This window comes from Aethalodelphis obliquidens, unplaced genomic scaffold (genome assembly GCF_003676395.1).
Source record: "Aethalodelphis obliquidens isolate GAN/ISIS:26980383/991018 unplaced genomic scaffold, ASM367639v1 scaffold23, whole genome shotgun sequence".
NCBI lineage: Eukaryota > Metazoa > Chordata > Mammalia > Artiodactyla > Delphinidae > Aethalodelphis > Aethalodelphis obliquidens.
This window is the reverse complement of record NW_020837967.1, coordinates 6,275,844-6,288,491: the sequence shown is the minus strand read 5'-3', so window position 1 is coordinate 6,288,491 and position 12,648 is coordinate 6,275,844. Positions and strand designations below refer to the sequence as shown.

Here is a 12,648-nt window from a genome sequence, read left to right as displayed (position 1 = left end):
GCTATGGAAAGGTCAAAGGTGTACTGACACTTGAAAGGGACCAGGGGCCACAGCTGAGTTGGTCACCACTGTCAATCATCTAAAATCCATGTGTTATCATGTTCAGAGACACTTATTCTACTGCCGACCCCTCTGGCTCATTTATGAAGGAGGACGTAAAACTCCAAGTAACTGCAGAAAGGACACAGCAGCAAGTCACCACATGAGGGGGACAATGGGGACCGAATGCCACCCAAGAGCTTTATTCTAATTCACAAGAAGGCACACTATGAGCTGGAGGCACCCTGAGAAAGGTGTTCCTCTAAATCAATGCAAAAATCAGGAAGTTGGAAGTAAATGCAGGGTGGGATGCCAGGTGTCTAATGAAATCCCCCAAAGAAACTTCTTCCTGGAACAGGCAGTTCATTCTCTCTTTTTAAAGTTTATTTATTTATTTTTAACATCTTTATTGGAGTATAATTGCTCTACACTGGTGTGTTAGTTACTGCTGTATATCGAAGTGAATCAGCTATACGTATACATATGTCCCCACATCTCCTCCCTCTTGCATCTCCCTCCCGCCGTCTCTAACCCACCCCTCTGGGTGGTCACAAAGCACGAAGCTGATCTCCCTGTGCTATGTGGCTGCTTCCCACTAGCTATCTATATTACATTAGATAGTGTATGTGTGTCATTGCCACTCTCTCACTTCGTCCCAGCTTACCCTTCTCCCTCCCCATGCCCTCAAGTCCATCCTCTACATCTGTGTCTTTACTCCTGTCCTGCCCCTAGGTTCTTCAGAACCTTTTTTTTTAGATTCCATATATATGTGTTAGCATAGATATTTGTTTTTCTCTTTCAGGCAGTGATCTTTTTAAATGAAGAATAAGGAGCCACCTTAACATTCAATGTTAATTGCTTCCTTATCTCAGCTGTAAGACCCTGCCTCTAGCATTAAGATATCTTGGCTTTGCTATGGTGCCCCTTTCTTCTGACAACTTTTACAACACTCTTGTCTTCTAAACTCAGAAACTGGTCTGGCTATGAAACAAAACCAAGAAATTTATGTGAAAGAGCATATAAAAAGCAGGTTATTATTATTAGGTCATAGCTAAGAAACTATTTCATACTCAGGATCCACAAACTCAGCTGCAAATTCGCCAACACATCTAGAAGTTCAACCTGTTTATGGTCATACAAGGTTCTAAGGATCCCTCGAAAGACAAAGCAACCTTCTGGGCCAGAATGGAAGGTGGCACAGTTGAAAGAGCTCAGGCTTTGGAAATGGATACAGATACGTGCCTTTACCTTCTAGAACCTCCTTTTTCTCATTTGCAAAATTGGAACAATACAACTTGTCTTACAAAAGTTTTCTGAAGGTTACTGATAATTTATACAAATCTCTTAGCTTAATGGCTAACCCACAGGATATCCTAAATCAAGAACAGCAAATGTCATGAAACATTTCAGAAAGCGCACCCACAGGAAGGCAACGTCCTTTAAAGCGCACCCACAGGAAGGCAACGTCCTTTAAAGCGCACCCACAGGAAGGCAACATCCTTTAAAGCGTTAGGAATCAGAATTAGGAGAAACATACTAAAAGGAAGTATTTCACTGTCAAAGAATTACAGTTTTGTTGACACCAGAAAACATATTTTGGCTTCTAGGTAGACATCATTATTTTATTGAACAGACAACTCAATCAATTTGGATCAGAAGTATCACATTCTGAGTAGACCTGAAAAAAACAACAGTCAGAGGCGAGATCAACGCCATCCCGTGGCTTCTGAGGCTGACAAGAGTCTAATATTGGTCACTTTTTATGATAGCTGGGCACAAAATCTTGGCCCAATTCAAAGGCTGCCTATAAAGTCAATTAGACGTCCTTGATGCTAAGATAAAATGTGCCAATTACAAAGAACTCATCAATTTGTAGAGAAACATTGTAGTATCTGCAAGGCAGACCCTTCTTGAAAGATTCTACCACATTTCATCCACAGACCTCATGTTCCTCTCCCAACAATGTCAGAAACAGCCGTCATCTGGGATAGTGCCCGAGTTCAGCCTAGCGCAAAGTGGTTTGCTACGGGGACAAGGGATTCTTGGTTCGAGAGGTCACGTTCATGGCCTGGGGGGGCGGGGCGGGGGCGGTGCCTCACAGGCAACATCACTCTCTTGGCCAGAGTGGGTGCTGCGTGGCCTCTGGCCCACCATGGAGGACATTCCTCAGCTAAATGGACTCAGAGGAGGCTCTGAGCTTCCCAACTGAATCTGATCATGTCTGATCTTAATCAAGTGACTTAAAATGTTAGGAGCAAACCTTCACACTAGCTGTAGCAGCTCTGGCTTCTCAGGACTTCAAGGACCTTACCGGCTATGTCAGGAGAAGGGCCTGTATAGTACAGCAGGAAAACAATAACTATGATGAATCCTGTGGCGGGATGCACACCTCCACCCATCGTGCCAACTCCTAAAATCACCGATTCCTTTTCCAAGTCCTTTCCTCCTTCAGAGACTCTCCTAGCATGTTGTGGCCTGAGCACCGAATGAGGCCAGCAGGTGGCAGGGTCTACAATACTCGCCACCACGTTCACATCATTGAAATTGTTTTCTTAAGAGTTGGGTTTCTGCGGGGGTTAGGAGTCCCATCACGTGAGAAGCAGCCTTCCTACGGTGCAGCTGAGACTCCTCCCATAAGAAAATCAAGATCTATTTCAGCTGATGTAGAGATGGGCTTTTCCAAATGCATTTACGGAGATACCGGGATGGGGATATTGCTTTTTGCTTCACCCCATCCCAGAATGCAAGGTCTGACCACGAGTTCACAGTTGGAACACAAACTGTATTTTATTTCTCAATCATCAAGCAGAAAGAGGAGAGAGAGAGAAAAAAAAAAAATCAGTCTTCTTAATGTGGTCCTGGGGACGGAGCATTTTCTGCACGTCTATATGGAAGCCATACTGCTTTATGGGTCTTTGGCCGAGACTTTAAAGCATGAATGTTCTGAGGGAGAAAACATTAACTGGTCAGCTGTAATGAAGTTTCCCTGAGTTTCTTTCTCCCAGGAAAGGCAGTCGATCTTAAGTATATTATTAAGTATATTATTATTATTATAACTCCTCTCCCGACATTAGCTTCACAATAATTCTGGGGCACAGGTAAGAAGCGTATCTTATTATCCTTATTTTCTAGACGAGGAATCTTGACAAGTCACCTGAGACTTGAAAGGGGCATGGAACAAGTCAGAAGACAAGCCAGGAGAAGGCAGGAGACTCCTGTTGAGTAAAGGACCCTTAGCCTTCAAGGATGACCTTCTAACGCATTGCTGGAGAGACCATAAAGCCATGTCGCTGGTGATGCCATTCTGCTACACACAGCAGATCTCGACGCAGGGCAAGCGTCCCCCGACAAGCAGAAATGACCCACGAGGAAATTCTAACTCAAGGTTAAAACTCACGCATAGCCAACAGAATTTAAATGGTTTCTATACAAAGAAAAATCTTTCCTAAAATCTTCCTGAGAGAAAAGAAGATTCTGTGGCAGGGGCTCAACTAACAGGAAAAAAAAAAAAAAAAAGCTCCGCCTTTAAGTCTCCTCTTCAACACGGTGCTCAGTGAGGGACCTGGAAACACCGGAAGTAAGTAGAAACCTGCTCGGAAGTGCTCTAGTAATACAGAAACGGAAGAAATATTATTGCCCGTCAGGAGATGCTGGCAGCAACTTTTTGCCGTCGAAGAGGAAGCCAGAAGTAGGAAAAAAGAGGAAAATATGGGCTTTTTGTGCAAAGAAAGAAGTACCCTGACAGGTCGCATTAGAATGTAAAATGTAGGTGACTTAATATTATTGTCTCGAGATGGAGCTGCCAGTCGTGTTAACCAGCCATCAGGGCTTGCGTGTTGCCTTTGAATCCTGATGCCCAGGCAAGATGGCGGGGTGGACCACGGGAGTCACAAGGAAGGATGCTACAAGCACGAACTGAAGGGAATAATTGCAGTTGGAGGCCTCCTGGTGACAATTTTGAGAAGGCAAACACAGCTGCAGCACAGCCAAATATAGCGGGCCAAGACAATGACATCCATAAAGTTAATCATTCGAAATATGCTGCCCTTCTGCCCAACCAGAAAACTCAACACCCCTTCTATAGCCTAGGAAGTCAAAATGTAGTTCTATGCACAGAAACACACAGCTGTGCCAGTGGAATTTACTGCAAGTGATGACCGAGGTGTTTGGACGCTGTCTTCCCTCTCAAGGCTGTGGTTCTGAGAGCTGTGCTGTAGACGGATGTGGCCCCTTCTCTTGAAATTTAGGAAACTGCTCATAAGAGGGATAATTAATGGGGCTTAGAGAAGCCCACTGAATCTTAGAGAAGATTCAAATAAAAGAACAGAAAAGATATACATCAGGAAAACCTAGGAAAGGCAGAAAGAAAACTTCAGGAAGAGCTGTTCTGTTGATGACCTAAAGAAGCCTGAGTTAGGGTACAAAGAATCAGGAGCGCTGAGTCAAAGCATAACAAAATGAATACCGTTAGTCCGCTACCAAAAGCTTTCCTTCCTTACGCTTTTTCCTATTATCTTTCACTTTTGTTATTCCCCAAAGATTTTTTTTCCAAGGAGAAAATGAAATGTCAGATTTCAGCCTGCATTTGCTTCACCTGTGTGACACCCAAGGTCTACTCTGGAGATGCACAGAGAAAACAACTGGGTGAGAGGTGTGCATGCATGTTGAAGAAGGTTTACACCAATTTACCTCCTTACAGCTGCACAGATCTCCCATAGCTTTAGCCTTTTTAAGATGTTCAGTTGATGTGTTAGAGTCCCACTAGACACAATCAAAATTTTGAGTTCTCCTTTCAACAGCGATAGGAAGCTATGGGATAATGGCATGGACCATACAAGATGGCGGCAGCAGGCAAGAAGCACACGGTGAGGAATTTGGGCTGGTGGGCACCAGCGTGTCTGCACGAAAAAATATCAGTGGAGGGTCTACTGTCAGGCTTCTGTGAAGTCTTTCTTTCTTCCTACTTGAAGCCTATAAGGTCTTGACAGTAGCAACAACTCAACTGCAACTGAGAAACGTCCCCAAGTCTGGGGACTTTGTGGCAAGGAGAGAAAAGCCACTCAACTGGGTGGGAAGAGTCTCAGCTTTTCATCCAGAAATTATGACAGGACCATCACAGTGACCCTCTTTTCTGTCCTTTAACAAAAGCTACTCTGAGGTTCTGGGCCAAAGAGTCAAAACAAAGACCTAAGAACTACTTCTAGCAGTGTCACTAATATGAGGTATATCTTTGGTCAAGATGTTAAACCTTCTTGAATCTTAAACGTTTCAGTTATGAACGTAAGAATCCATTAAACACATGTTACGTTGTATACGTATTTCCTAACTTTTAGAGCCAAAGGCCATTAAATGGAAGATATTTTAAGAAAGTGAGGAATTATGCCCAAGCTAGTTTTCCATATATATATTTCACCTATATTTACATACATATGTATATATACATGTGTGTGCACACATTTTATATACATGTTTACAGCCAGGTGAATAACAAATTATTCTCTTTTAGCCTAAAGGACCAACTGATTTTGTGTCACATAAATGTGATACAACTTTCCTGTTATTGGGGGAGACCAGGAGATAGGAAGACATCATTCAAGGAAAAGGATCTAAAACACCACCGTAAAATTTAATGAGCCCGGGACTTCCGTGGTGGTGCATTGGTTAAGAATCCATCTGCCAATGCAGGGGTCACGGGTTCGAGCCCTGGTTCAGGAAGATCCCACATGCACGGAGCAACTAAGCCCGTGTGCCACAACTACTGAAGCCCGCGCGCCTAGAGCCCATGCTCCGCAACAAGAGAAGCCCCCGCAATTAGAAGCCCACGTACCACAACGAAGAGTAGCCCTCCCTCGCCGCAACTAGAGAAAGCCCGCACGCAGCGATGAAGACCCAATGCAGCCAAAAATAAACAAATTTAAATTAAAAAAAAATTTAATGAGCCCAAGTCCAGCTATGAACTCCCTTCTGAAAAGACATGAAAATTACGCCTTCCGGCATAAAAACATAGAATTTTCGATCCTAGTATGGAAGCTGAAGAACTATTCACTCCCATGACACTCAAGAAAAAAAATTTTTAAAGCTGTGCAAAAATGATGTCAAATGTCAAAGAAATCAGCTGAAATTAATTGCCTTCTCTCTGAGGAGTGAGTCAGCACCATCATCTGTGAACCTCGGAAATCTTCAGTCCTGTTTGAGCCTATAAATGTCAGACAAAGCAGCTGCTGGGTTGGGGGAACTTGATTTCCATGGTCATGACAGAGCCATAAACAATCTCCCTGAGAAAGCAAACCTCTGACTTTTCATTATTAAGGCTTAAAATCCAAACACTTCACGTACCCCATTTTTGAAGCACTATCCCTATTAAAGGAATCCTGTATCTATCTGTCTCTTACCCTTCTGCTGCTGGAAAGGGAGCACAGATCATTTAAACTGAGGTCTCTTTCAAACAGGTTTCTTTATTTAAAATCTGACCTTAAGTAAATGGCCATACAAGTCCGGCAGAAAAGCTGAGAATAATAAACCAAAATGGTATTTTAGTCTAAATGCAGCCTAAACTTAATTTACATACATATTTAGGAGGGAAAACTGGAAAAAAAAAAAAATGGGTCTAGTAATTTGCCAGCAAGTTGGCTCTGAGGCATTCATTCAAATGGAGTAATTAAAATTTAACCAAAAACCGAATTTGTACTCATCTGTCATTTTGAGAGCCATATGATTACATATTTATTAGCATTCCATTTTAAATCATCAGCTGATTTTAAAGCATCACTCTCAGTATCTGAACATAATATACAATCTGCAGTTCATAAAGCCGACTGTTCATAAAACTCCGGGGGTAGCACTGTGAAAGCGTAAATCTCAAACATGCTCACAAGGCATTTCAACCACATAAGTGGAATTGTATTTCTATAAAACCAGTTGGAGTAATCACTTTCTGTCGTGATTTAGAACAAATGGGCAGAGTGAAACTGCTGAAAATCCCCTGTATGTTTCCCCCTTTCTTTTTCAAGTCCTTCCGGAAGAGTCTGAAGCTCACAGTAAATGAAAAAGACAGTCCCAGGAGGAGATTGGGGGGGGGGGTCCATCCCTTCACATCTAGATTCAGAGCATGAGAATACTGGATGGCACAATTAAACAGTGATGATGCTAAAGGGGGATAATTATTTTACAATTACCTGCGAGCATCACATTTACTGCGCTAAATAGTTTTTGTTTCCCACCAGGGTTTTTCCAGGAATGTGCAGCTCCGTTTCCCTTGAAGGTCAGCAAGAGCTTTTTCTTAAGGAAAAATAAAAATGCATTTTCTGCACTGCTACACAAGTAGCACAGCACCGTCGCTGGCTTCCTTATACTCCCCACCAGCTCCCTGATAGTGGAAACACACACAAGGGCACGAGAACGGGGAGGTGCTAAAGAACAGGAAATCATTCGTACTTTCCAAAGCCTCCCCCTTCTGCAGTTTTGTAGAACAAATATGACACTGAGAAATAGCTAACTCTTCGTGATGGCCTAATCCACCAACACAAAGCGAAAATCCAAGCGTCCCCTGAATAAATAAAACCCTCCAGTACTAACACTCTAAATTGGAAATAAAGACTTTTTAAGTTTGGGTGAGGTTCAGCATAGGAAGTGAAAGACATCAATGACTTTACTGATTTATCATTGGGCTCCTTGTAATGTGTTGAAAATACCCAGGTTTTCCACCGAAATGCAAATAAGAGATACTGGTAGTATAAACAGCTGTGGGGTTGGTTGCTACAGTGACATCAGACCCGCCCCCCCAATCATCCACGTCTACATATAAGCTTCAACCATGATCACGTTTATCAGATTATTACCAGTCTTTTCATGAGAAGGGAATGAGTGTTGAACCTGTAAGAAAACCACAAGGTAAGAGTAAGGAGAAATGAAAAGTCTGGGGATATATGTAAAAAAAGGAAGGAAACTGCAGCCTTTTATCAGAGGCCAAATATACTATTATTATAGTGGTGAGAGCAGGGGTGGGCGAGTACGTAACCGCTCGGAGATGGAAAACGTTCTTAATGATCCCATGAACCACTAGGTTCATACCTGAAAATTTTATCTTCTTTTCATCTCGTCTCGCAAGGTTCTTATTCCTCCCAGCTCACCGCATCTCATCAAAAGATGCCAGAGTCATCTCAATCCAGCAAATTACAATTAAATAGCAATACTCAACAATTACAATAATATCTCTAACCCAGATCAAAGATAACATCAGTGTTCTAAAATGCCACTGTGGGAGGAGTTTTCGGTTTCAGGAAGCAGCTGATACTGAAATAGGCACTGAGAAATCCCACCTGAAAATACTTCTTTAAAAATTTCCTTAAAGAACCATACACACAGCTCTTCTTTTAGAGTCTTTGCATTTTAATTTCCTCTCATGTCTATCAAGGAATCGGGTGACGAATCTCAGTGCTCTATTTTATTATTGGTAATGGCATTTCCTAAATATACTTTAAATGCCATATGGAAAAAAAAGGGAACTCAATGTCTTTGACCTTCATCTTGCTGGTACTCAGTAAACAAAAAAAAGTTTTTAATTAAAGTATATTCTCTTTAGCTCATTAGCATATGGAATAAGTGTGAATTTGAATCAAACAAGAGAGTGATCAATTCACTAATTTGAATCAAATTAGAGAGTCAATCCTGAATCGGTGATATATATTTCCTATAATGCTCCATCATTCTCAAGTGACAATTATGGTTTCCCAACAAAAACAGTCCTCTCTTCTCTCGTCAACACATAAACATGCATTTATATAACACACGTGCGCGCACACACACAAGCAAACCACAGCTTTGCCATTTACTGCCTACGTGGCATGTGCAAGAATGTAATCTCAAGTATCACCTGTAAAATGGGTGCAATACCCAGCTTGCATATCTACTATGACAGCGTATGTAAAGTGTCCTGGTACATAGCAGGTATTCAATGAATGACTCATGTTCTTCTCATTTTAGTGGGGAGAGGGAAACAGTAATTACACTGCCTTCTTGGACTGGTCCCATTGCCCCTCTACTAGCTTCTTCATCCATAAAACAAGGAGGTCTGGTGAGATGGTCTCCATAGCCTCTTCCAACGTTAACAATTATGTCCCTAGAACTGCCGTCCAGTTTAATTAGCCCCTGATAGACATCTTTCCGGTTATCCCAACTTGGGAGGACTCAACAAAAAGGTTAATGCACCAAGTTGACTTAGGATAACTTTTTCTCCTTGTCAGTAAGGTTACTCACCAAATGTGAAAAAAATAAGATTTCGTATTAATTTACTGGTAGCTTCTCCTCAGCATCTCACTCTAACATCACAAATCTAAACTAACATGTTTAAAGGTGCATTTATAGATTTTTCCACCTGTAATTTCTCAATTCCAAGATAGCATGTCTTAGATTTTGTTTAAAATTTGTGTAAAAATTCAAAAACATTAAAAAAAAAAGGAAGCCCAATGCATACATACGATCATTCAAAAGGTGAAACAAAGAAAGACACTCATCCCCGACTCCGATACAAAACCAAGTGCCCCAGTTTAGAACAGAATTTTTAAAATATCAGTTGTTTTTATTTTCATTATGCTTTTTTGCAAATGACATTCTATTTCATTACGTTTTGCAAATGACATTCTAAACACAAAGACAACAAAACTTTGATAGTTAAGATTATTTAAAAGGTCCATTTCCATGTACAGTTTTGATGTTGAACATTTAAAACCCCAAGACTTTGAAGTCTATGTCATAACAATTCTATACCCACTACAGAGCCTTAAACGATCTGGGCTCTTTAAACACTTGATGGCTCATGGGGCCATGAAGCGTAATCATTTACCTCAAAAGCTATTTGTTCATCTGCCTTGAGGACTCAAACATATTACATCTTGCAAACTTATCTAATATATTCTTGGGGGAAAACGTCATTGAAAATATGTTCTACTGCTTTAGAAAATCAACACCAGAACAGCCCTGTGCTTTATATAAGTTCCTTTTAGGAACAGGCCAACAATCTAGCTGACGGCAATTTAGTCCGAATGGCAATATACCATAAACAACCACCGGTCCAGAAAACAAACCCACAAAGCTATCTTGGTGATAAGATATACTTGGAGTGGGTTTCAAGCATTTTCAACTTATCACATTCCTTCTCACACACCCCCATTCCCCAAAGACAGTCTCTAACGTGAGTTAATTACAAACTCTTTTGGAAAACACGCTACAGTATTCTCAGGGCTAAGGAAACATAAAATCATTATCTTGGAAACAAATAATAAAGTTATCATTTACAAATCCTGTTTTTCTTTTTTTCTAGGTTCAATTAAGCAAGAGCTGACAAACACTGAAAACAATTTGAGTTTGATTCCAAAATAACTAGCACATGGAAGAGAAGTAGGTAGAAGTTATATTAGGATTTGTCTAGCCGACACCATCACTAAGACAAAAAGGCTCTATTCAGAGCAAACAGTTTGAATGAGCCACATTCATCCACCAAATGAAAAGGACAAATTAAACTTCCATAATTAATAATTTAACTGACAAGAGATAGCATCTTTCAGAGGCCATTAACACTTTACATTCAGAGAGTATTCTTAGCAGGTGACCATCATTTAAAACCACGATCAAGCCAATTCTTTGGTTCGGCCCCAACTCTCTTACAGAGGAGAAAACACAGAACTTTCAAACTAGCTAATGTGCAAACATGTAATAAACGCCTATACAGATAGCCCTTTTAAGAGGGGGAAGAGGACAGAGATCTCTCAAAACAAATATCATGGGAACAGTACTAATCAAGATTACTTTCACAGAGAAAACTGCCAAAGGGAAATTCAATATTTTAATTTACATTATCTGATTATCTTAGTTGGGACAATGAACCTGATCATGTGTAAAAGCAAGTTAACATTCTTAATATCGACTAGAAGGACAATTCGCATTTAACAGACTTTCATCCCTCTCCCCAGCTTTTTTTTTTCTCTCCCAAATCCTAGGAGCTCAAATAATTGGCCACTGCGGAGTTTCTCAAGAATCTCTCAGCTCGTAACATTTAACATCCTAGAAAAAGAATCTTGCACCGTAGGGGAAAGTTAGTTGCCAGGGAAATGGATCATAAAGCTCAGAATGGCCTGAAAATTGCACAGGATAGAGCGAAGTGCAAGAATATGCATGTTTCTCTCAGGGTGTGTACAATAGGAAACATTTTATACCTACTCTTACCAAGGATAGCAGTCCCTTTTTCACTCGATTTATTGTAGCCTAGATTCACTATCACATTTCTTGCCTGACAAGAAACAACTGTATATAGTCCAAGTCTGAAATTGACACAGACCTTTCAGACCCACTCCTGACAACCTTCTAGGTCGTCTTTTCAAACACTCCTGAAATACAAGCAGATCCCATTGCCTTCAGAGTGACCCAGCTGATAAGAGAAACTTTCCTATCAAGACTAACGAGCCCAAGAAAAATTAGGCATATTTTCCCTTCCTCAGGAATCCCAGCTCTTGACTTCTCCCAATAAACTCTCTACTCTAGTTTGCCGACGTGTAAAACAACCAGAATCACATTATTAAATTATAGACTGCATATCAGACAAATCACCGTGATTACCTAAAAATTACCTCTAATTTCTGCAACAGAGTACACCTGGCTATTTTCATGCTTTATAATTATCTCCCCCCACCCTTTTTTTTTCTCCCCTCCTTCTACTCTCCCATCCTAAAAAAGCAATTTTTGCAAAGGGTAAGTCAGAAAAGCGAGCAATTTGGTAAGAAGGGATATTTAAATGGGCCACGAGAGCTCCAGCAGCCCCAAATTTCAAATGACACGAGCGTGCACGCGCGCACCCCACCCTCGGACGCCGCGCCACACTCTCCTGTCCTCGCGGGCCGGACCCCAAGCCCAGACCCCGGGAACCCGCGTCCGGCTCGCCGGTCCACGCTCTCCACCCCACCCCGGGCACCGCGCCCCGCTCGCTGGTCCCCGCCGCTCCTCCAGACACGCTCCCACCACCCTGCGTCCAGCGCCGGCTCCGAACCACAGGGCGCGGCCGAACCGGAACCACCCCCCGCGTCCCCGGGGCGCAGAAGCGCCACAGCCCGCCCTCTCCCTCCGCGGGGCTCCGGGCCGGTGACCCGGAGGCGGCCGGGCGGCCAAACTCACATTCGGTCGGGAACTAGCAGGCGGCCCTCAACCATCATGTCCGGGAGGAAATCCAGCTTGAAGGCAGAAGTCATGTTCGCGGCGCGCGCTCTGCGCTCGGGTGCGGGGGGCGGCGGTGCGCGCGGCCGAGTGGCGGCGGGCGGCGCAGACGGGCAGGGACAGGTGCGCGCGGCCTCCCCGCGGCGGCCGCCCGAGCCGGCACTTGTCACATTCTCTCTCCGCGGCTCTCCGCCAATCCCCGCCGACAGCCTGCGCCCGGGCCGCGGGCTGCCCAGCGCCAGGTGCGGCGACCGGGGGCGGAGCTCCGTGCCCGCCGCGCCGCCGCTTAACCCCTGCGGGCCCGCACGCCCGGCCCCCGGGGGGAGGAGGAGGCGGAGGGACCGCCCCCTGGACAAATCGCCCCCCCCCCCCCCGCCCCCGGCCTAGGTTCCCCGGCAGCCAGACACG

General features: G+C 43.2%; 1 protein-coding gene across 2 annotated transcripts in view; it reads right to left on the bottom strand.

Moving 5' to 3' along the window:
• The window catches only part of CELF2 (CUGBP Elav-like family member 2), a 304,739-nt gene extending 292,298 nt beyond the window's left edge, over positions 1-12,441 (bottom strand). For both annotated transcript variants that reach the window (XM_027121595.1, XM_027121594.1), the window contains exon 1: positions 12,202-12,441. In XM_027121595.1, the coding sequence (XP_026977396.1) occupies positions 12,202-12,275 (74 nt within the window). In that variant the 5' untranslated portion in view covers positions 12,276-12,441. The remainder of the gene's footprint in view (positions 1-12,201) is intronic.
• Positions 12,442-12,648: the final 207 nt, after the last annotated feature.